General features: G+C 34.9%; 1 protein-coding gene across 2 annotated transcripts in view; it reads left to right on the top strand.

Moving 5' to 3' along the window:
* The window catches only part of AGMO (alkylglycerol monooxygenase), a 400977-nt gene continuing 374958 nt past the window's right edge, over nucleotides 1–26019 (top strand). Inside the window, exon 1 of one of the 2 annotated variants that reach the window (XM_043589013.1) lies at nucleotides 1–306. In XM_043589013.1, the coding sequence (XP_043444948.1) occupies nucleotides 238–306 (69 nt within the window). In that variant the 5' untranslated portion in view covers nucleotides 1–237. The remainder of the gene's footprint in view (nucleotides 307–26019) is intronic. The other variant, XM_043589014.1, reaches the window with a different exon arrangement.

Genomic DNA, 26019 nt, shown 5'->3' with positions numbered 1-26019 from the left:
GCTGCTGCGGATGCCCAGAGACTGCGCGCTGGTGTCAGCTCGCCCCAGAAAAAGTTTGCACAATCTTGTAGCAGCAGTTTTTCGGGGATTCTGGTAAATTGCAACACTTCTGGCACCAGGCTTCACCCTTAACATCCTTGTTCCAGCGCCAGCGAATGTAGCCATTCTCCGGGGTCCACCGGGACCTTTGCTGTGAGGAGGCCACATAGCCTCCCAGCAGGGTATCCACCTCTCTCCATGTGGCCCAAGAACCCCTCGGACATGCTATCTGCTGGGGATTCGTCCTTCCCACCAGAGCACCACCAGGTATAGAGCTGTGAAGTTTCAGACTCTGTGCTCCCCTGCTTATAGTATCTTAACGGAATTTAAACCCTCTCCTTTCTCCCTTTTTTGTCCATTCCCTTGTGGCTGTTTCCACTCCTCTTTCTCTCCAGCTGCTTTCGGTGGGGGGTGCTTTTCCCATACTCTTCCCTCCTCCCCCACCCCCGCTTCCCCCATCTCTGTCCTCTCTCCTCAGGTTAAAAATAAAATAGCTCCCTGCCCCACAGGGCTTCTCTCTCCTCCAGTTCACTTCTCTGCACCGTGTACCTGCCAAGTTCTGTGGTTCATGTGCAGATCGTTGTGTTAATCCTCAGATCAGTTTTCTAGGTGTGCAAAATGGTTTGGTATTGATCTGGCTGCATTTCAGGGAGGAGAACAGCATTTCCATGCTGTTCAGCCATCTTGGCCCTCCCTTTATGTTTTTAATGCTACTGGTTTCCTAACCTTTAAAAAATTACTAGCATAATTGTAATGACAAATGCTAATTTTCTTCTTAGGGAAGTTTAGAGGAAACTATGAAACTAAAATAAAATCAGTAACAAGAGAGTAGAGTATCAAGTTAGTGATTAGAAATATTTACTGTAATATGTTTTCACCTTGATTTCTAAATATACTTAGGCTGGTGATTTTTAAGAATATGTCATTTATTCCGTAACCTATTTTCTAATAAAATGTCATTAAGATAAATAAGTTAAATATTGGAGTGAGTGATATTTAGATTACAATGCAGTGTTTAAACTATCAAACACAAATACTCAATTGGTATAGTTCTTTGAACCATTTGGGTGATACTGTAATTATATTTTCTTGGAACCTCCTTTTGTTTTGTTTTCAGCAAAATGCAATCTATTTATAAAAGTTTATGACTATTTAGAACTTAACATTTAGTTTGATATTCTAAACTTTTCGAATCTTAAGCACATTAAGAATCTGCAACATTGATCTGCAAAAAACTAAGAAAGGGTTTTAAGAGTGCGCTTTTTTGTTATGTTTTATATTCCCTACCTAAAGTTGAGCAGAATATTGAAGAACAGTCCTTCTCCATGGCTACTTCGTTTCTGCTTTCAGTTCTTGCAAAATAATGCTAGAGGTAGTAGACAAAGGAATAAAACAGCTCCAGAAAAAAATATTGCTACAGCAAACCCTGAAAACCTATAAAAAATGTGTTTTGGGACTTAAACATGGCTTTTCTTTAAGGGATTCTCTATTATCATATACTTTTTACAATATTCTTGACATTTAAAATGGTTAAATATTTTAAGGGTACATTTCAGAGGGCAAAGGTGTTTTCTTTTGTATCTCATTTTTCTCCTTAATAGCTAGGTTTTATTCAAATCCAGCTTGAAACCAGAGTCAAGAAAACAATAAAGAAAAAATTGTTTTTTAAAGCTTATTTATTAATTTTGAGGGACAGAGAGACATATATGCACGTGCTTGAGCAGGGGAGGGCCAGAGAACTAATCCTAAGCAGATTCCAGGTTTAGCACAGAGCCCCACATAGGGCCCCATATCACTACCATGAGATCATGACCTGAGCCAAAATCAAGAATCAGACACTAAACTGACTGAGACACCCAGACCCCCCACCAGCCACCCAAAATATTTCATTGCATCATATTGTATTCAACCAACTCAGTAAATCCCCATTTAATGTTTACTTTTATTAAGGATGGTTTCCAGAAAAAATTTCCAAAACCCAGTGTATTTGCAAATAGAAATTATTATCACATCCACTTCATACAAGGTGTTATACAGTGATTTGAGTATATAGTAATATCAAGCTTGGGCTGTACTGTATATTTCTGCCATTTATGAACAAAATTAACTACTATAAAAATGTTTTTGATTCAAATGAAAAAGAAATCACATGGTTTAGGAATAATTTGGTTATCCTAAAGTTATTTAAACATATATTGTGTTTCTTCATACGTGTAAGTGATAATTGATAGTTGAAAACATTAAATATTATTTTATTTTTTATATTTACTACAAATGTTATTTTTTTAATTTATTACAAATGTTAATTTTGAAAATCTATCACTACTTGTCCAGTTTTTTTGATGCAATGTCACACTTACATTATACATTTAAAATCAAACTACTAATCCCTGTAAATTATTTGCATGGCTTTCTCTTTTTTTTTTATTTTTTTTTATTTTTGAGAGACAGAGAGAGACAGACAGACCATGAGCAGGGGAGGGGCAGAGCGAGAATGAGGCATAGAATCCAAGCAGGCTCCAGACTCTGAGCTGTCAGCACAGAGCAAGATGCGGGACTTGAACTCGCAAGCCAAGAGATCATGACTGAGCTGAAGTCGGATGCTTAACCTGACTGAACTACCCAGGTGTCCCCATAAAAGCATTTTAAAAATGAGTCTGGTAAAGCTGCTCTTGGAGAATCTTTAAGAGAGGAAGCACTTAACAAGGACTGGCTGACATTTATGAGCCACACTTTCTGTATTTTCAACTATCATTTTATTTCTGCCAGCAGATTTTCAAGGTAGTGTGGCAAAACCAGTAATGATTCTAATCATTTACACTCCATATTTGGATATTTATTTTGATCACCAGTTACGATTTTATTGCTGTTTCCTTGAAATTATTTATATTTTAGAAGTTTGTTAGAGTATTACATGGAATTTTATTAGATTATATAGAAACTTTCCAGTAAGTCATTCTTTTAGAAATTTGAGTACACCTATCATTTTCTCTGTCATTCTTGCTAATCAATAATCCAATTATAAAATATATTTTTAAAGTGACTTTTAAAGAAGTTCAAATAATTTTGATTAACATGTTCAAAGTTAAAGAAAGTTCATCTGCAATTAAAAAAATAATAATTTCATGAACAAAGCCATATGAAACAGTGACTCTTTGTCAAACAGCATTTGACATTCTATGTGGTTCCCTAGGCAGGGGCACAGAAGAATTGGTCTTGTATTGAAGCTACTTAAACCATGTAGGGAAACCTGACTCATGAAAACAGCTGTCCTTGTTTCCATTCTTCTGCTGTAATTCATTAATTAATTGATTAATCTGCTGGAATTGATTAATTAATTGATTAATTCTCCACACTGCAGCCAAAGTCATTCTTTTAAAATGCAAATCAGATTATTAAGTGGTTCATGGTGACTTTGCAAATGTAAAATTTCAACTGAAAGCTGTAGTCCATAATGAAACACTTGTAGACATTTTAAAAAAGCAAATCAGATCATGTCCCTCCTTTACACAAAACACTCCAGGGGCTGAGAATAAACACTAAAACCTTTACCTGGCCTCGAGGTAGTCAGATCTGTCCACAAATCGGTGACTCACTTGTCTGCCAGCACTTCCTCTGCATGGCCTCAGCTCCAATCAGTCTTACTTCCTGCCTACCCTTGTCTACCCTGAGTACTCTTTCATTTCAGTCTTGCATTCCCTAGTTCCTTGCCTGAAATACTTTTCCATCACATATATCATGAACTTATTCCCTCATCCCTTTTAGGTCTCTACTTCCTCCTAGACAATCTTTGATCTTCTTAAATAAAATGGCACCACTTGTCACATTCTACCCCTTTAAGTCATATTGTATTTCCTGTTAGTTTTAGGTAAATATCTGTTTAGTTCCTTCCATTATTGATTTCAGCCTTCATGAGAGCAAGAACTTCGCTGTGTTCATTGCCATGTCTCTAGCATCTTAAACAGTCCCTAGAAGCTCCACCACCAGCCTATATCTTGGATTTTTATGAATTAGAAAACGTCACTTCTGCCTCCAATTATTAGAATGCCAACACCTGGTGATGATAATGATCATTGTAAAACGACATAGTAATTATGATGTGAATGTCATCCCCTGGAGTTGTGCAATGCATGATTTGCACGATTATAAACACCGATTCTGCTCTTGACATGTTGTTGTAATCAATAAATATTTGTTGAATTAATGCATGAATGAAATGACATGATCTTCTCAAAGAAATACCTGTAAATCTAAATTAGTTGTAAAATGTAGCTCTGGAACATTTTTTTAATGGCCATTATATGGGTGTCACAAGATAAAAAAAAATTTGGTTACAGCCTTTGAAATTGCACTAAAAATATATCAAGTCAGATGAGACTAAATAGAAAAGTTAAGGAGAATAGGCTTTAACAGATGTTCACTTATGGTTTGAGAGAAAAGGGAAATTTTTCCTTTTGCTCAGATGTCAGTCTTGAAATTCTCACAATTTTTGCAGACAGTTTGGCTGGTTTCCAAACATTCATCGTTGCTTGTCTGGTATGAGGAATGCCATCTGTGCAGTATGGAAGTCCTTTTTCAAGAGTGGATTGCTAATTATGCTCTGGGCAGGTGCTGTTAAAGTAAAATCAGGTGTCAAGCTTACCATGGTCTAAAATGACTACATTTTGTTGAAAAAAAAAGGCATAATTATGTAAAATGGAATTTAAGCATGGCAGGTAAGCGTTCCATTTTTGGGGTGTTGCAAAGTTCAGATTGCACAGCAAAACTTTAAGATTTTCAAACTACTTCTATCAACAATGGAATAAAGCTTTACCTTAAGTCAGGGACATAGGTTACATCAAAGTTCTTTTTTTTTTATTAAAATTTTTTTTTCAACGTTTATTTATTTTTGGGACAGAGAGAGACAGAGCATGAACGGGGGAGGGGCAGAGAGAGAGGGAGACACAGAATCGGAAACAGGCTCCAGGCTCTGAGCCATCAGCCCAGAGCCTGACACGGGGCTCGAACTCACGGACCGCGAGATCGTGACCTGGCTGAAGTCGGATGCTTAACCGACTGCACCACCCAGGTGCCCCAAAGTTCTATATTTCCTACTAAAATGTCTTCCCAATTGTATTTTCTTTTCTGAAACGTCCATGAAGGAAGAACAGTGAGATGAAAAATGTAACCACCAATTCCAAAGTACATAAATTAATTTTTGCAAAATTAGGTTTAACTACTACTAAATGGAACCCATTCTATTATCAGAGTAAATAGACCTCATTGGAGTTGTTTAGCTCCCTCCAGAGTCAAACGACCAATTTATTTCCTTTATATCTTTACATATATATATCAATTCAAAGGAAGTATTGCAGGCCCTCATAGTTTTACCACTGATTTTTGATAACACTCATTTGATATGGTGCTAACTCATATAAAGCAAGATAGAAAAACTTCTCAATTTTTAAAGAGTATAGACATGTCTACTACAATAAAAAGTCTTCATTATCATTATAAGAATCTAGATTTGTTGTTGCTTATTGTGTGTGACCTACTGCTATTTGCAATATAATTAATACATTATATTGTTTAAGCCTTACAGCAGCTCTTTTCGAGTCCAGTATTGCCCTAGGCTACAGGTGAGATAATTGTGTTCAGTAAATGTAAGTGTCTTGTCTAAACTCACATGCCACTAACTGACAGAACCGGGGCTCATAAGCAAGTCTTTTGCACCCTAAAGCCTGTGTTTTAACTATTTCAAAAACAGCCTCTTCCCAAAACAAGTATATTAGGTAGAAGGATTTCCTTTATTAGCACATCTAATCTCAAAAGAAATGCAATTATCATAGTACAATATCATAATTTACATACTGCTTGGTCTCAGTTAGTACTTCAGCCACAATAGTCAAGGCAAACGGAGCCACAAACAGGAAGTTTAAAACCTTCTTCTTCATCATGAATTTCATGGATCTGTTAAAGCCAAGGAACTAAATGCAAGAAGCTTATTCTTATACATTATTCAGTTGCTCAGTTAACTTGTTTCTTATCCCACAGTGGATTAGAATTATCAAATCAGACGTGCCAAGCACAGGGCTATGCACAGAACTGGAAGCTTAAATATCAAAGGACAATATGAAAAAATAATAAAAAGTAATTTGGAGCTGTTAAAAGATACACTGAGGCATATTAAGAATCATAGGGATTTGTTTGAGCAAGAAGTGATTCAAATGGGGCATTGCCCAACTGGAAGTAGTTAGGAGCACTCCACTTACAGGAGCTAGGGGGAGACATTTTTATAGAGAAAAGAAGGAAACAAAGGAAGGAAATTATTGAGTAGTTACAGATTAAAGCCTAGTTGGCTCTTTGTGAATGGATGGACTTAGCATTTTGATTTTGCAAACCCGGAGGCATTTATAGGCCTAGGTTTTTGTGTGCTTACTTATGCAGACCACCATAGCATTAGAGCCCCATCAGTCTAATGGCCTCTAGATGTTTAATTAATTTAACATAGCTAATTGCCTTTGCATTAAAAAATCTGTATTATAGTATGATTTGGTTAAGAAGTGTTAAAAACAAGACTTAGGCCCCAAATGAAGTCACTTATGCTAAGCCCTCTGTCACCAAACTGAGACTTAATTACAGTTTTAGTTATCTCAGAAATGAAATCTAAAACCAGTCAAGAAGGAATCGCCAGATGGGCCCAAGTTAGGTCATCTGCCTGATAGATCCCTGCCATCCCCTGAAGGAAAGTAATGTTGCAATAACCAACCTACTTTTCTTCCCCCTATCACTTTCTTGTTCTGGCTCCCTTCTGTCTATAAAAGTCTTTCTTTTTATATGGCTCCTCAGAGTTCTTTCCTATCTGCTTGATTGAATGTTGCCAAATTTGAGTTGAATTTTGATCAAGTAAACTCTTAAGTTTTTTAGTGTGCTCAGCTTATTTTTTAATAGCTCCACAGTCAGAGGAGGGAACCTAAGGAGATCCCCTTGGGCTTCTAGGAACGGTGAGCAGCTAGACACAGGCAGCTGTTGGGCCCCTTGAGCTTGATGCTTTTCTCTCAGCCTCAAGGTTGTGGGTAGGTCTCTCTCAGATCCTGCCTCTCCACATTTTGCATTATGTGCTTTCAGACTTCAAGTATTTCTTTTTTCTGGACTGGGTCCAGAAACTGGCCATAGTCAATCTGGGTTCCACTTAGAAACTGCCCCAGGTGTAGTGTCAAACTAAGTCCAACTTAAGCTGGAATTGGAGCCTTAGGTAAGTAAAATTTTGTTTTAAATTTTTGTTTTAACAAAGATAATCTTGAATTAAGGTGTCCACAGCAGAGAACTTTTCACCTAGATATACTTATCCATTTATAAGGTACCCTTAGAGAAAAAGGGGTCTTAGCCAAGCACCCAGTATATAGAGTAGAGGGGAAATTGCTTTTCCTTCTCTACAGTTTTTATTGACCAGGATGAGATCCACTGAGACACCCAACTTGCTCCAGAGCCTGCAGAGGGCATCCTGGGAAAACTGTAGAAGTCAGCAAAGGATAAGAATTCTTGTCAAAGTCACTTCTCCCAAATCTCTGTCTGTGGTGCCAGGTCAAGAGAGAAAGAAAATTTTACATTGCTCCTTTCAGACTGGCAGCCAAAAAAACCATTGGTAAGAATTAGATCTTTGAATTGTGGCTTGTGCATTTTGCTTTCGGGAAACCCTTGGTTGTCAATCTTTTCTCTGCCTTCTTGTTTGTCTCATTTGGTGTCCTAAGAACTTGACTTACCTTGCTGCCTGATTAGCACATGTGGACTTGTGTGTGTGTAGGCAGATCACCCAACAGGGTAGTGGCACTCAAAATATAGCCAGAGAGGATTTTGGGTTGTACTCCATTTGTGGCTAGGGTCCTACTAGCTGCTGCCACCTGGGGAGCAATTGTCTAAGTCTTTCTTTCTTTCTTTCTTTCTTTCTTTCTTTCTTTCTTTCTTTCTTTCTTTCTTTTTTTTTGTGGTTATCTTTGGGAATGGCTCTGGATATTGGAAGCATCATTTGCACCTCTTTGGGGATGCCTCTTGTGTCTGTCAAATTTTTCAATACTGACAGGAATATTAGTGTTTGTCTCAGCCGAAACCTGACAAAATATTTGGAAGAATTTTTTAATGTGGCTCTATGGTCCGAAGTTGGCCAAATTGGAGCTGATATTCAGAAAATGATAGAAACTTTTTTTTTTCAGTTCTCCCCTAAACATCAATGAAACTATGCACACAGTGAAAAAAACAAAATATTTTGAAGCCTTTGTGGTAGGATTTACTAAAACAAAGACACAGAGTTCTAAATCCAGAATATAGGAGTCTTTTAATATCCATCTTAGTTGAAGGTCTTTTCCCTGAGATAAAAGCTTGCAGGTGTTATGAAAGATCTGATTTTAGATGATAACAAAAGCCCTTCTTGGAGAAACCTGCATCCTTTCTCTATGCCTTTGAGGTGCCGTCTCCTCTAGGAAGCCAGAGCCATAAGATCTCTCTTTGTGTCCATCTGTGTGTTTATGTGCATATGTCTATGTATGTATGTAATAAACATGTGTTTTTTTCCTGCCTCCGGATGGTATTGCCAAAAGTAATTTGTAAAAATCTTTATTTCATTGGAATAAAGAAAGTAATTGAGAATACTCTTGGGGCGCCTTGGGTGGCTCAGTTGGTTAAGCATCCAACTTCAGCTCAGGTTTGTGATCCATGATCTTGCAGTTTGTGAGTTCGAGTCTGCATTGGGCTCTGTGCTGATAGCTCAGAACCTGAAGCCTGCTTCAGATTCTGTGTCGCCCTCTCTCTGTTCTTCCCTCACTCATCTCTCTCTCTCTCTCTCTCTCTCTCCCTCTCCCTCTTTCTCAAAAAATAAACATTAAAAAATTAAAAAAAATACTCTCAGAAATGTAGAAACACTAAGCCAAATAGTTTTCAAGTTCACATGATCCAGGATTATCTTCAGTAAACAAATACTAGTTTAAGTTTGTTATTTTAATTAAAACAAGCAGATTTTTAGAACCATCATTATTAAGGGACACTTGGATGGCTCTGTCAGTTGAGTGTCTCACTCTTGATTTTGGCTCAGGTCATGGTCTCACAGTTATGAGATTGAGCCCTTAGTCAGGCTCTATATTGGGCATGGAGTCTGCCTAAGATTCTCTCCCTCCCTCTCTCTCTCTCTCTGTCCCTACTCTGCTGGTCTCTCTCTCTGTCTCTCTCTCTCAAAAAAAAAAAAAAAAAAGAACTATCAATATTAAACGTAATGCAGGGATACAACATTCATTCTCTTTAAGTTTTTTTTTTTAACGTTTATTTATTTTTGAGACAGAGAGAGACAGAGCATGAACGGGGGAGGGGCAGAGAGAGAGGGAGACACAGAATTGGAAGCAGGCTCCAGGCTCTGAGCCATCAGCCCAGAGCCTGACGCGGGGCTCAAACTCACGGACTGCGAGATCTTGACCCGGGCTGAAGTCGGACGCTTAACTGACTGAGCCACCCAGGGACCCCAATTCTCTTTAAGTTTATTGAAAGTCAAGTAAGCTCACCTTATCTCCGTTACAGAATTTCTCAGCAAGAAAGAGAACTTAAGATAATGGTTAGTATTTAATATCTTCATAAAATTTTCATGTGTAACTAAACATAGTGTTAAGAACAAATAAGTTAAGTGGATATAATTAAGATAAAAGTTTATTAATGAGCCTTTTGATAATAATTATGTTTTATGGTATGTATACTTAAAAATAGTTTCCAGAACCTTCTTGCTAATTTGAAACCTTGCAGTTATACTGAGATAAGTTAAATGATGAATATTCATTGAATATCTAGATCATTTCCAAAAAAGATAAAATGTTGAAACATTAATTACTGAATGCAGGTTTATACACTTTGGACTTGCTTTTACTAAGGAACTAAAGACACATGGGTCTCCTAATAAACCCATGTTTTGTGCCACATTGAAAAATTTACTATGAAGAAGCATATACTTCTAGAAATTATGAAATGTATTTATAAAATCCCCAGAATGTTAGCATACCAGACAATCCACAGTTGCTTACTTCTTAGTTTTCATTAGGAATTATGTTTCTAAGGGTTAAAATTCTAATCAGTATATATAAGTAAAGCTATTTAGAAATAATAAGTGTGAAAGGAAACAACTGTGAATAAAAAGTAGATAAGGAGAGGGGCACCTGGGTGGCTCTTTCAGTTAAGTATCTGACTTCGGCTCAGGTCATGATCTCACAGTTTGTGGGTTTGGGCCCTGTGTCGGACTCTGTGCTGACAGCTCAGAGCCTGGAGCCTGTTTCAGATTCTGTGTCTCCCTCTCTCTGACCCTCCCCCGTTCATGCTCTGTCTCTCTCTGTCTCAAAAATAAATAAACGTTAAAAAAAATTTTAAAAAAGTAGATAAGGAGAATAAAATGACTGGTTCTTCCAGAAAAAGGAAAAAAAAAATTAGGACAAAAACTGAATGGATATATAAAAAGTTATAGAAGGTTTGTGGAAAAGGAATCTTAGGAAAGAAATTTTATGTTTGGTCAAGCTGGCTAAGATTGGAATGGACTTATTTAAGTTTTTAAAAAATGAGTTTTAATATCAAAAGTATGCCAGTGTAATACTAGAATTTGGTTTTCTCTCAGTTAAAAGAACAACATTTTCTTAGATTATTGGCTGGCGCTTGATAAGAAATTGTAAACAAAGATTTTTCTTTATTTTTTAAATAATCTGTCTGGGCAGTAAAGGTTTGTGTTTTATCAAAACAATTTACTATGTTTCCCATTGTTTTTTATCATGCTTTCAATTACTTAAAAAAAAGAAAAAAAAGCCCAGTCTTTTCCATATATAAAGAGCTAAGTTTCATTCACAACCATGTAATCTTCTGTATTTGTCTTTCACATCTCCTATTGTCATTTTGGTTAAATAGAAAGTTAAGTATTATTTCATAATGTTTTCAAATTCCTTTATATGTAATTTAAAAATTTAATAGCAAAATGAAACTGTTGTATAGATGTATATTTATAGTGAGTGTTTCAGTAGCAAACAAACCATAATACATTTTAACTAACATCATTAAAATATGTTGTATAGATGTATATTTATAGTGAGTGTTTCAGTAGCAATTGTTGTATAGATGTGTATTTATAGTATTTCAGTAGCAAACAAACCATAATACATTTTAACTAACATCACCATTAAAATATGTAACTCAACAAATGTATGTAGGATAAAAAACATTGGATTTTACCAACATTCATTCATGAATGATTTCTTTTATGATAGCATAGGGCTATTTTCTTGTCTAGACTCTGTCATGTGATTGTCTAGAGACTCTAGTTCAATGACTTATTTTGTGTGTTCCTTGCCTTATAACTGAATATTTAAATCAATTTATATTATCTACTTTTGCTCACTGATAAATAATAGGTTTTTAATTTTTTTTTAGTTTCTTGTAGAAGTTTGGGTCAAATACAGTACCCCAGGTTCCTGCTTTTACAGGTTCAATTGATTCCGATTGCCAATAGATTTACCAAGGCTTCTATCTGAGTGTATGATTTAGGAGCATTGCTGCTTGTGACATTAGAGCAAGTTGTTGCAGGGGCTACTTACAGTTATCCAGGGCTTTTAATGCTTTGGATAAGCCTTTAAAAAGGCTAATTCGATTTATAATTTATCATTCTTCTGTATCCAAGGTTGTAATACAGTGCCTGAAACCTGTGTCAAAGTTCTAAGCTTTTGTCTAGACCGACGTAGTTATAAAACAGTTTCCCCTAGGAGAGTGTTAATAGTTATTTTCCACATTTTTAGATGCCCTCCTCCTCCCCACATTTTTATCATCCACATCACATGACAGGAGACTGGAAAGAACATTTTCAAGAGAGACAGATTCAATCAGTCTCTACTGAAATCCTCACCCTTTGTCTGGGAACCCTGCCCAATCTCCTTATAAACATTTGGCAATTTGTGACATTTTACATACATGAAGAGAAGATTTCATGTCCCAGTAAATTTCAACACCATATATAATCTCTATCCTTATGTATCCAATAGAGGAAAAGAAAAAAAAATCTAAGAAAATAAGACCAAATCTGAAAGAAGGAAATGGAGCACTGTAGTATTGTAAGTGCAGAATGGCAGATGCTAAAGTATTGGCTAATCCCAGCACAGTTAGTATTACAGATTCCCCACGGTAATGAGGGACTCCGGGAGGCCTACAATGTAGAATGTAGCAAACCTTATGAATATATAGAATATAAGGAATATAATCATGGACTCATTTACTGTCAATAGCAAAAAAATGTTATTTCTTCCTTTGCCTTTTATTAGACTTTTTTTTTTAATCTTTGTGTTTTGAATTCTCGTAAAGACCCTTAGGAATAAAGGACCTACATTATTATTCGATTTTATTTTTCATTTTGGTGACTCTTCCATTCAGAATTCATTTTGGCTAAAAATCTTTCTGCAGCAAGGCAGTGTATAAAAATCTAAATACAAATATGCCAATTGAGTAGCATTTTCTCATTTTCAGGCTCAATAGTAAATTATGACATTTTATACACTTTCATCCTGGTGTTCTATTCTGAAACAGTTCCCTGAACTTGATGTTGTGACTGCATCTAAACTTCACTCTGCCTCATCCTTGAGAAATCTAGATGGATGAAAAGGTGTGAGGTATGTTTTCCAAATGTCAATATTGGTGTATATATTCTCTGACCCAGAGAGTCTGGTGAGACTGAAGGAACCAGAATCTGCTGAAAATCGTAAGACAGTTGTTAACAAATCCTTGATGTTGGAGCATTGAATGAAATTGGAGGGAAACAGGGAGATTGGCCCTGTTTACTTATCTTCCTAAGTATTTAAATTGCTCTATTTCAAAACTATCACTTTGAGTTCTAACCTTTGGGAGTACCTTTTTTTTTTTCTAGGATATTACCATATTATATATCACTCAAATTTTTTCTTCCTGAAACAGGAAATAAGAGATGAAAATACAATTTTTTTTCATAAGTATGGGAAACATGGCAAGAAAGGGAGAGGATTAGAATAAAGACAGATGATGAAAATTATTAAGATATACCTTGTAATTTTGCCTTAGTGGCTCAATAAGACCAATAAAAGTGTTTTATAAACACATAATTCCACCTGACATATTTTTAGTTTAGTTAGCATAATTTCTTATTTTTCAATAGTGGCTTTCCACTGAAAATTCATAATATGCCTTACTCTGCCTTTAATACTAGGTTTCCTTTTCCTGGGGAAGTATTTGCTTTCCATTTCTCCTTCTATCTGGTGTTTATATGTCACTTGCTACTACCTTACTATCAATGGGTTGCCTTTTGTTGTTGGTAGTAGCTCTTTTTCTAAAATGTCTATAAATCCAGTTCCTGAAAATTGTGTATGATGTTAAGTATTTTTAGTCTTATCCGGAAAATACTCGTGCAGAAATTGCCAACTAAAATTGTATCTCTTTCACAAAGTGACATTTCACAAAGTAGTCATATATAATTATGATGGCCCTATATTATGATTCTTTTATGTAATTCAAAATACAATCCAATGTACATTTCCCATTAATTGGTTTTATATAAGACACTTAAAAGATTAATTTTACCAATCTAGGATACACCAGCATGGTTGTTTATGCTACCCGTCTTAAATGTCTCAGTGAATTTTTGTAGGAAAATGATTTCCTCTTCTTTCTAATTAAATTGCCATATATAAGATATTAACGTATCAGGGTGGCTTTTCTGCAGCGGCACCAGACATTGGAGCATGCTCTACTTTTTCCGTGTGGTACATCCATATCTTTAAACCTTGGGTTATGCTTTTGCTCCCTTGCTAACATTTTACTCCTATATCACAGTGGGGTTTGTTTGTTTGTTTTTGTACCTTTCAGGAACACCTTCCTGGCAGAATTCATTCCTTCTTTTGCTTGACCTCCCTTTCCTGTCAGTGTTTTGCTAGACTACATCTGGTCTTGGTTGCGATTCTCACTCAGGGTCTGGTGATCTTCACCGGTTTTGCTCCTCATTAAGGAGCTAGCTTTCTGAAAGGAGGCCATGTGTATGGGCTAAAATCTAAGTAGGTAGGCTGAGATTCGGGAACAGTTGTTTTTGCTTGACTTCTACTCTTTTCACCACTTTTCTGAAAATGGATATATTTCAATTAGAAAAAAAAAATTGGCTTTTCTACCAAAACCAAAGTGTAAACTTTTCCCCTTATGAAATGCCTTATAAACGCTGTTCTTATTCATTCTTCAGTGTATTCAACATAAACACTATTTTTAGATCTTTGCCATACTTTGTTTATTGCATTGAATGAAATAATATATTTATAAGGTATATGTTTGTATTGAATGTGGAAAATGAATGTTTTACTTTAGATAATCTGTTTCTAAGCAAATTAATTATTTTAGCCAATTGTTTGCTTCCTTATATGGTTCAGGACTGATTCATAAACCAGTTTTTCTCAGTGGAAAGAGCTAAAAGTACTTGGAAAGGGATTTTTTCTGAGACAGAAAAAAGAGAAAATAACAGAACTTAGTGTGTTCAGATAAATATAAATTAGATAAAATCATGCAAACAATTGAAAATATAAATTTTGGGTTATATTCAGTTTTCAAATATTGTTAAAACTTTGTGTAAGTGAGATAGAAATTTTAAAAAAGAATTGACTGTGAGTTTTATTAATACTACTTCAAATGTGTAAAGTTATGCTTCCATTTCACTCTTAAAAATTTGTTTTTTCCTTTAAGTACTTAGAAGAATTCATTACCAAACTGACTATTTGTGCATTTTAGACTTTCATGGGATAGCTGTTTCAGATGAACTTTAACAGGTGGCATTCACATCATGCATATTCAGGCTTCCCAGTGATGGCAAATGCAAAGAGTCAGGTCCAGACATATAAAAAATATTGTTTTCCTAGACACTTTTCCTGTAATAGGACACATCTCCACCTGGAACAAATCCACACATACTTCAAAGTGTAATAAATCCCATCCAAACTTATTAGCTCTTTCATTTCCTAGACTTACTTCTCCTGTGTTATGTCCTCCTCAAATTATACCACTGCATGTTATAATTCTTAGTCAAAATTGCCTCTTCCTTCTGACTCCTTCCCTACCTTCACACTCAGATTGTTGGTAGATGATTCGGTTAACCCCACTGTAATCTTTGCTCTGCCATTCCACTTCTGCTACCCTATCTTTCTTCTTATTACCTTGACAGAGACATTCATTATTGTTAGACATCTGGGTGATTTTTGCCTACTCCAGAAAGAATTCAAGTTTGTTTCTGGCCTTCTTTTAGGGTAGGAGCACATAACCTTAATCCAGTTAGGAATGAGATATTTGTAGCTGAGTTTATCCATTTGAGGCTGATCTATTTCTAATTCATCCCTATTGCAGGGTGTGAATCTCTGAGCCTCTCTTCATTATTGGAAACAGAACTCTGATTTCTTCCCCCATATTCCACACCCACTTTTAGCCTCTTCAGTTTATAGAGAGTTTGCTGAGCTTCTGATCCTGTCAGTTACTCATTCAGCTCATCTAGCCTTTGAGCTAATGCTTAGACTCAGCAAATGGTTTAATATTGAAGAACCAGTAAATACCGGAATTATTCGTGTTCACTTTCCTCCTCCTAAGGACTGAGGCTCATCAAGTCCTACCTTTCTCACTCTCTAATGTCTTCAAACTTAAAAGAAATTTTTTATTTTTATTTTTTTTTTCAACGTTTATTTATTTTTTTGGGGACAGAGAGAGACAGAGCATGAACGGGGGAGGGGTAGAGAGAGAGGGAGACACAGAATCGGAAACAGGCTCCAGGCTCTGAGCCGTCAGCCCAGAGCCTGATGCGCCGCTTGAACTCACGGACCGCGAGATCCTGACCTGGCTGAAGTCGGACGCTTAACCGACTGCGCCACCCAGGCGCCCCAGAAAATTTTTAATGTAAGTGCACATAACATAGAATTTACTCTTTTTAAAGTGAACAATACAGGGTCATTTAGTACATTCATAAAATTGTGCAGCTACTCCTTCTACCTTGTTCCCAAATATTTTATAATCCCCACAGAAAATCCTATAACCATAAAGCAATTACTTTTCATTACTGCTCTCACCCTCCAGCTCCTGAAAACCATCACTTTACTGTCTCTATCAATTTACCTATTCTGGGTATTTCATATGAATGGAATCGTATAATATGCAACCTTTTGGTCTGGCTTCTTTCACTTAATATGTTTCCAAGAGTCGTTTATGTTGTAGTATGTATTCATACTTCATTTTGTTGGCTGGATACTATTCCATTGTATGTATAGATCCATTTTGTTGATCTAGTCATCTATTGATAGACATTTGGGCTGTTTTGACCTTTTGGCTATTGCAAATAGTGTTGCTTTGAACATACATGTCCAAGTATTTGTTAAGTACCTGTTTTCAGTTCTTCGGGGTATATACATAGAAGTGGAATTGCTGGGTCACGTGGTAATTCTATGTTTAACTTTTTGAAGAATTATCAAGGTGCTTTTTATAGTAGCTTAACAATTTTACATCCTTACAGCAATACATGAGGATTCTGATTTCTCTACATCCTTGCTAATAGTTATATGCTGTTTTGTTTTTATTGTTTTTTTTTTTTTTCAAATAGTAGCCATTCTAATGGGTGTGAAGTAATATCTCCCTCTGGTTTTGATTTGCATTTCTCTGATGACTAATTTTGTGCTACTTTTCATGTGATTCTTAGTCATTTGTGTATCTTATTTGGAGAAACAGCTCTTCAAGTCTTTGACCTCTTTAAATTGGGCAGTTTGACTTTGTTGTTGTTGAGTTGTAAGAGTTCTTTGTGTATTCTGGATATTCGACACTTCTAATATAATATGATTGCAAGTATTTCATTACATTCTGTAAGTCACCTTTTCATTTTTTTGCAGTGTCCTTTGATGAATGAAAGTTTTTAATTTTGATAAAGTCCAATTTACCTCTTGTTTTTATCCTTTGGTCATGCTTTTCATGTCATATCTAAGAATCCACTGCCAAATTCAAGGTCATGAAGAAACAATCTTATGTTTTCCTCTAAGAGTCTTAAGGTTTCAGTTCATATGTTTAGGTTGTTAGTTCATTTTGAGTTATTTTTTAAATATGCTGTAAGGTAGGGATTCAACTATTCTTTTATATGTAGATATCTGGTTATTTCAACACAGTTTTTTTTTAAAGGTTTAAAGGTTTATTAAGTTTCAGTTAGTTAACATATAATGTAATATTAGTTTAGGAGTAGAATTTAGTGATTCATCACTTACATCAGCACAGTTTTTGAAAAGACAGTTCTTTTCCTATTGAAAGATCTTGGCAGTCTTGTCAAAAATCATTTAGATACAGATGCATGGGTTTATTTCTGGACTCTCAATTATCTTCCATTGGTCTAGATTTCTAGCCTATATCATTTCTACACTGTTTTGATTACTGTAGCTTTGTAGTAAGTGTTACTAAGTGGAATATGGGTTCTCCAACTTTTCTTCTTGTTTTTCTGTATTGTTTTAGCTCTTCAGGGTCTTTGTAATTCCATATGAATTTAATATGAATAATGATATATTTGTGGACCACTTTGAGTAGTTTTGCAATCTTAATAATATTGTCTTCTAATTCATGAACATGGGATGTGTTACTCTGTATTTCGGTCTTTTTTATTATTTTTCAGAAATATCTTTTCAGAAATACAGTTTTCTCAAATAGAGTTGTTTTGAATAAACTCTATTACTTTAGAGAAGGTTTAAGGTCACCATAAAACTGAGAAGAAAGTACAAAGAGTTCCCATATAGGGCATGCCTCTCCCCCCTCACCCCACCTTAAAATCCCCACTATTAACATTGGCCACCATAGTGGTACATTTGTTACAATGGATGAGTTTAAATTGTCATATTATTACCATTTAAAGTCCATAACTTACATTAAGGCCCACTTTTGGTGGTGTGCATTCTGTGGGTTTTGACAAATATATAATGATCTATATCCATTTTTATAGTATCATACAGAGTATTCTCACTGCCTCTGTGTTCTGCCCATTCGTCCCTTTTTCTCCCCAAATCCCTGGCAACTACTGATCTTTTTATTACCTCCATAGTTTTCTCCATTTTGCCTTTACCAGAATGTCACATGGTTGAAATCATACAGTTTGTAGCCTTTTAATACTGCCTTCTTTCAGTTGGTAATATGTGTTTAAGTTTCTTCCATGTCTTTTCATGAATCACAATTGATTTACTTGTTCTCCTTTTAAAGGACATTTTGATTGCCTTTAGGTTTTAGCACTTACAATAAAGCTATGATAGATGCTTGTGTGCAGGTTTTGGTGTGGACATAAGTTGTTAACTCCTTTGGGCAAATATCAAAGAGCACAATTGCTGGATTATATGATAAGGTAATGTTTAGTTTTGTAAGAAACGGTCAAACTGTCTTCCAAGGTGACTCTACCACTTTGCGTTCCCATCAGCAATGAATGAGATTTCCTGTTACTCCGTATTCTCACCAGTATTTGGTATTGTCAGTATTTTGGCTATTGGCCATTCTAACAGGATATAGTAGTATCCTGTTGTAACTTTCAAATGTATTGATTCTGCTTATAGTACTTGTTCACTCTTCTCATTAGATAATAAGCTACTCAATAGTAAGTTTATATTACTATGGCAATATAATACATAGTAAGCTTTATACTGTTAAAAGTAAATATTATTTACCTTTGTATCATGTATATACTGTGTGTGTGTGGTGTTTGGCTTCAAAAAAACAACAAAATTTTTAAAAGAAAATACTAACTTATTTTGCCTTTCTTAATCAATATATTCTTAGTGTTAATTATGAGTTTACCAAAGCAGAGCTAGGTATATGGCAATATGAAGTATATGTTGTAATAGCAGCCTGAATGACATTGTAATATGTTTGAAAAATATAAGAAGTAAACAGATGATCCTTGGAGATTTTACTGTCAGGCATCTATTATAACAATCTATATTAGGGAATGGACTACATTAAACCACCCCTAAAATCTGGTGGCAGCTTTCTAAAACTAAGGTGATTTCTAGACACATAGAAACTGTTGAGGGTGATGGATATATTTATTATCTTGATTGTAGTGATGGTCTCATGGGAAGTCCATAAGTCAAAACTTATGAAATTGTGTGGTTTTTAAAAAGTTCATCTCATTATACCTTAATTTCGCCTCAAAAAGCTGTGAATAAAAAGAACCATATTTTATTTAAATAATTAATTTATTTTTATTTTAGAGAGAGAGAGGGAGAGTGTTAGTGGGGGAGGGGGCAGAGGAAGAGAGAGAATTTTAAGCAGGCTCCACATTCAGTGCAGAGTCTAACATGGAGTTCAGTCCCACAACCATGAGATCATGACCTGAGCTGACACTCTGTAACTGTAATATAGTGCAGCAATTTGGGCACCATTATTTGCTTTACATTATATGAAAGTGCTCTCGTTTTCCACTTATTTCTCCAATATATTCCCCATGGTCTCTGCTTGGTCCCTGCCCACATAAATGGAGCCCTGCCCTTATCTCATGCTCATTTTCTCTATCACAAAAGTCACTTTTGTGGCTTTATTTGCCAATTCTATTTCTATGTAGTTGAAGGTTCATCATTGTCTTATATTTAAATTATTGACTTGGATATTTGAAAACTTGCTATAAAATTCTTCCTATGTGATCTTTCACCTCAAAATTCAGCATATTTAAAATTAACATTTAAAAATGATGAATTTGTCATCATTTTCCAAAATGGTTACCTTCTAATTCCACTGAAATGTGCTCTCATTGTTGTAAGAACTTGGGTTTGAATTATTAGAGTAATTATTTCAATTCCCTTTTTCCCCATAGCTAAACTCCCATTGTTTTAGCTCTTTTATCTATTTCTTTCATCTGATTCCCATCATCACTACCAGGTTCTGACCACCTCATAACTAAGGCCATTGCTGAAGCCTGCTAATTGTCACTCTGCTTCTACCACTTATTCCTTCCAACCCATCTGTCAAATTCTGGTGAATTGATTATCTGTTAATACCATTTTCACACATCAGTTTTGCTTCAAAAACACAAAAAGTGTTTCTACTTTGAAGCTTTTATTAATTAATATTCTAGGCATACTGCATTATGCCTTTTCAATTTCCTGGGACCTATGCCTTAAAAAAATATCAGGCATATGCTTTGTAAATATTTGCATGGTTGGGGGGCGGATCCTAGTACCTTAAAACAGAAAGAACATTCATTAGGGAAAAAAAAAAAAACTTAAACCAGAGCCATATGTGTCCTTCCCTTTGTGGCCATATTATGCCAAGGAGATAGGTCTTTAACTCTGTTTTATACATCAACACAAAGAAGTTTTTTTCTAGGCAGACCACAGGCTATGCCAAATTGGCCACAGTGAAATCTAGAGAACAGGTCTTCCTATGTTACAAATTTATAAGCCATGAGGATAGAAGTTATCCAATTATCTCCATTTTCGGAGGTCATAATGTCAATATTTCTTTCTGCTTTCTCTAACTTACTTTGAAATAAGTTTGCACTTTTTGGTGATTAATGAATTATAATTATGATTAATGAATGATACTAAAAATAATGAATTATGTATAAATCATACTCCATTGTTTCAGTTCATCTGAAATTTCTTGGGATTTTTACATTTGAATCAACCAGAAACTGGTTATGCAACAGAGTACAGTACTTCTTTTCAGCAAGACTTAGAAAAAAACATACCCTTTAGGTTTTTGTTGAAAATTAGAAATTTGTTAATTTTGCATTTTTTATATCACTACCTGCACCCTGGTAATTTAATAAAGATTGCAAAAGTTCAGAATGAATTCCTTCTAAGTCCTCTAAATTCATTCTAAATTAAGGTTGATTGGCAACCTTAATAATTACATGGGATCATTAAATCCAAAGATGGTAATATCAGCCTCTGCTAATAATCACTAGAACCACAGTTATATCAAACATAACTACAGAAGTAGAGAGAAAAAGAAGAAAAAAAAACACATCAAAGAATAGACAGAACATACAGAAAATATATATCAATATGACAGACTTAAATCTATATGAGTAATTACAGTAATGTTCTCTGTACCACACTTATCAGGAAGCATTTGCCAGCTTTAATGTAACAGCAAAGCCAAATAGCAGTGTATGCCTATAGTAAATACACTTAAAATATAAAGATGCAAATAAATTAAAAGTAAATGGGTACAAAAAGATATCCAATGCTAGCATTAACCAAAAGAAATCTGGAATGGTTATATTAATATTAGGCAAAGTAGATTTCAGAGCCAAAATATCACTAGCCACTTCTGAAGAAAGCGATCTCTTAATGGTAAAGAGTCTACATTAAGATGGCATAGAAATTCTAAATATTTATCACCTAATAATAGAGTGCCAACATACATGAAGGAAAAACTTAATCAAATTATAAGAAAGTAAGGAAATCCACAATTATAGTCATAAATTGCAATACCAGCCCTCTCAAAAATGAACATGTAGCAATCAGTAAGGATACAAAACTTAAATACTGTCAACTAATTTAGTTTAGCATTTATACAACATTTCATGAAAAGCAGCAGAATACACTTCTTTTAAATTTTTTCTAGTGCATAGGGAAACTTTAGATTGAAGATCTTTGGAGCTATAAAATAAGTCTCAATAAATGTAAAAGGTTTCAAGTCTTACAAAATTCATCCTTTGAATACAATGGAACTAAATTAGAAATCAGTAATAGATCTCTAGAAAACACTCAAGTATTTGGAAAATAACACACAACAATAACCATATATCAAAGAATAAATCATAAAAGTAATAAATATTTTAAACTAAATAAAAACAGAAACATGACATCAAAATTTATCTTTATTCTTAGATGATCTTTTCATACATATATATGGAATATCTGTGTCTACAAAATGCCTACTAGAACTAATCAGTGAGTTTAGCAAGGTTATGGGGTGCAAAACTAAGACTAATTGTATTTTTATATGCTAGCAACAGCATTTAGAAACAAAGTAAAAAAGGAATACCATTTATAATAGCATGAAAAATTATAACAAAATTTATGCAACAACTATATGCAAAAGGCTCTAATACACAGTGTGAAAAAAAGTCCTAAATAAGTAGAACAATGTATCAAATTCATAGATCATAAGGCAGAAGATTTTTATGATGGCAATCCTATCCAAATTGATAGGATCCATATAATACCAATTCAAATCTTATTAGTTTTTTCTAGAAATTGACATACAAATTCTAAAATTCATAATGAAATTCAAATAATCTAGCATAGTAAAGAACATTTGAGTAAGAACAAAGTTTGAGAATTAATACTACCTGATTTCAATGCTTACTATAAGTCTACAATAATCAAGAAAATATGTTGTAAAATTAGAAAAGTACATTAGTGGAACAGAATGCAGGATCAGAAATAGTTTCACACGTCTATGAACAACTGGTGTTTAACAAAGAAGACTATGTTTTCACCCCTGACAAGACTGTATTTTCTCTACTGCATTGTTTTTGCTTTAAGACAAGTATAGTCTTCACAGTATATCATGCTGCAACAATTGCTTATCCAAATACAAAAGAAAAATGAACTTTGATCCATGCCTTGTATGATAAACAGAAATAACTTAAAACATTTCATAAACCTAATGTAAAACCTAAAACTATAAAACTTGTAGAACATAGGAGAAATATTTGTCTCCATGGGTTAGACAAAGATTTTAAGTAAGATTTTTCTAAATATAATACCAAAAGCACAACACATAAAAATGTTGATAAGCTGGACTTCTATTTTTCAAGAGACACTATTAAAAGAATATAAAGACAAGACAAAGACTGGGATAAAATAAATTCAAATCACATTTTGATAAAGTACTCATGTCAAAATATGTACTGAACTCTCAAAACTCAATAAAAAACAAAACAGGAACAGCTATACTAAAATGAAACAACTCAGTAGCAAGATGGGCTAAAGATTTGAACAGACAACTCACCAAAGAAATTACACAGGTGGGAAATAAGCACATGAAACCATATTCAACAATATTCATCAAGAAAATGTGAAATAAGACCACAATGTGCTATCACTACACACCTATTTTAAAGGGCTAAAGTTAAGAAGACTGACTGTATTAAATATTGCAAAAGATAGGGACTCATACTCTTGTAAACTGTTGGTAGAGTTTTAACTTAGTACACTTTGAAAACGTTTTGGCTGTGCTTAAAAAGTGAAATACACACTTACCATATGATCCATACGTTCTACTCCTAGGTATTTTCTCAGGAGAAATTGAAGATGTGTACGTGAATGTTCACGGGAATGTTCACAGCAGCTTTATTAGTTATAGTAAAAAACTGCAAAATACTCAATGTCCATCAACAGATGAATGTATTAACAAATTGTAGAATATCCACATAATGGATTTTTTCAACAATAAAAGTGGGTAAACTTGGTGCATGCAACAAGTTGGATGACTCACAAATGCAGAGTGAAAAAAGCCAAAAGGAAATAATATAGTTCCTACTTTATTATTCCATTCAAAGAACATTTTAGATAATGCTTAAAATTATGTTGATCCACATTGCACTTTGAATGAGTCACTTGTCTATGCATGATTTTGTAATGACATGCATTAGTTAGTTATTGGAAAATATCTGTCACAGAATTACATTGTCAAGCTGATGGCCTATAAAAAATTTCTAAGATGATAATTTCCATTTGGAAGCTAGAATTACTGTTGAAATAGCTGGATTACTTAGTTCAGTTTCTTGAAAATGTTTCTAGGTACTAAAACTTGAATAACTATAATTTGACCACTATTCTTTTATGTCAAAAGATTTCCAGGAAAAAAATGGTAGTTAGGCTCACAAATCAATCATAAAAGTGATTTTCCGTGAGACATCCACTATATTTCATTATGCTACAGAGGTGTATTGTGAGCATTCCCATCTTGTCACATGGAATATTATAAAGATATGCACTCCAAGATTCAGATGAATAAAATTAACATTTTTAACTGCTTCATAAAGAACGTTTTCAGTGTAACTGTTTTTTTTTTTCTTGTTGTTTTGCATTGCCGGTTTATGGTGCTGAAGAATACAGTGACTCCTACCTAGTACAATTTATTTTATTTTATTTATTTTATTTTACACCCAAATTAGTTAGCATATAGTGCAACAATGATTTCAGGAGTAGATTCCTTAGTACCCCTTATCCATTTAGCCCATCCCCCTTCCCACACCCCCTTCAGTAACCCTCTGTTTGTTCTCCATATTTATGAGTCTCTTCTGTCTCGTCCCCCTCCTTGTTTTTCTATTATTTTTGTTCCCTTCCATTATGTTCATCTGTTTTGTCTCTAAAAGTTCTCATATGAGTGAAGTTATATAGTATTTGTCTTTCTCTGACTAATTACACTTAGCATAATACCCTCCAGTTCCCTCCACGTAGTTTCAAAAGTCAAGATTTCATTCTTTTAGATTGCTGAGTAATACTACAGTGTGTGTGTGTGTCTGTGTGTGTGTGTCTGTGTGTGTGTGTGTGTGTGTGTGTGTATTACATCCTCTTTATCCATTCACCCACTGATGGACATTGGGCTCTTTCCATATTGTGGCTAATGTTGATAGCACTGGTATAAACATTGGGGTGCATGTGTCCCTTCAAAACAGCACACCTGTATCCCTTGGATAAATACCTAGTAGTGCAATTGCTGAGTTGTAGGGTAGTTCCCTTTTTAGTTTTTTGAGGAACCTCCATACTGTTTTCCAGAGTGGCTGTGCCAGCTTGCATTCCCACCAACAATCCAAAAGAGATCCTCTTTCTCCACATCCTCGCCAACACCTGTTGTTGCCTGAATTGTTAATGTTAGCCATTCTGACAAGTGTGAGGTGGTATCTCATTGTAGTTTCGATTTGTATTTCCCTGATGATGAGTGATGTTGAGCGTTTTTTCATGTGTCGGTTGGCTATCTGGATGTCTTCTTTGGAGAAGTGTTTATTCATGTCTTTTGCCCATTTCTTCACTGGACTATTTATTTTTTGGGTGTTGAGTTTGTGAAGTTCTTTTTAGATTTTGGATACTAACCGTTTATCTAATATGTCATTTGCCAATATATTCTCCCATTCTGTTGGTTGCCTTTTAGTTTTGCTGTTTGTTTCCTTTGCTGTGTAGAAGAGTTTTATTTTGATGAGGTCCCAGTAGTTCATTTTTGCTTTTGTTTCCCTTGCCTCCTGAGACGTGTTGAGTAAGAAGTTGCTGTGGCCAAGATCAAAGAGGTTTTTGCTGCTTTCTCCTTGAGGATTTTGATGGCTTCCTATCTTACATTGAGGTCTTTCATTCATTTTGAGTTTATTTTTGTGCATGGTGTAATAAAGTGGTCCAGGTTCATTCCTCTGCATGTCACTGTCCAGTTTTCCCAGCACCACTTGCTGAAGAGACTGTCCATATTCCATTGGATATTTTTTCCTGCTTTGTCAAAGATTAGTTGGCCATACCTTCGTGGGTCCATTTCTGGGCTCTGTATTGTTTCATTGATCTGAGTGTCTGTTCTTGTGCCAGTACCATACTGTCTTGATTACAGCTCTGTAGTGTAGCTTGAAGTTCAGAATTGTGATGCCTCCTGCTTTGTTTTTTTTTTTCAACATTGCTTTGGCTATTTGGGGTCTTTTCTGGTTCCATACAAATTTTAGGAATGTTTGTTGTAGCTCTGTGAAGAATGCTGGTGTTATTTTGTTAAGGGCTGCATTGAATATGTAGATTGCTTTGGGTATTAGCGACATTTTAACAATATTTGTTCTTCCTATCCAGGAGCATGAAATCTTTTTCCATTTTTGTGTGTGTGTCTTTTTCAATTTCTTTCATAAGCTTTCTAAAGTTTTCAGTGTAAAGACTTTTCACCTCTTTGGTTAGATTTATTCCTAGGTATTTTATGATTTTTGTTGAAATTGTAAATTGGATCGATTCCTTGATTTCTCTTTCT

This window comes from Prionailurus bengalensis, chromosome A2 (genome assembly GCF_016509475.1).
Source record: "Prionailurus bengalensis isolate Pbe53 chromosome A2, Fcat_Pben_1.1_paternal_pri, whole genome shotgun sequence".
Classification (NCBI taxonomy): domain Eukaryota; kingdom Metazoa; phylum Chordata; class Mammalia; order Carnivora; family Felidae; genus Prionailurus; species Prionailurus bengalensis.
Note: the sequence above shows the minus strand (reverse complement) of the source record. Positions and strands in the feature narration are given on the sequence as shown.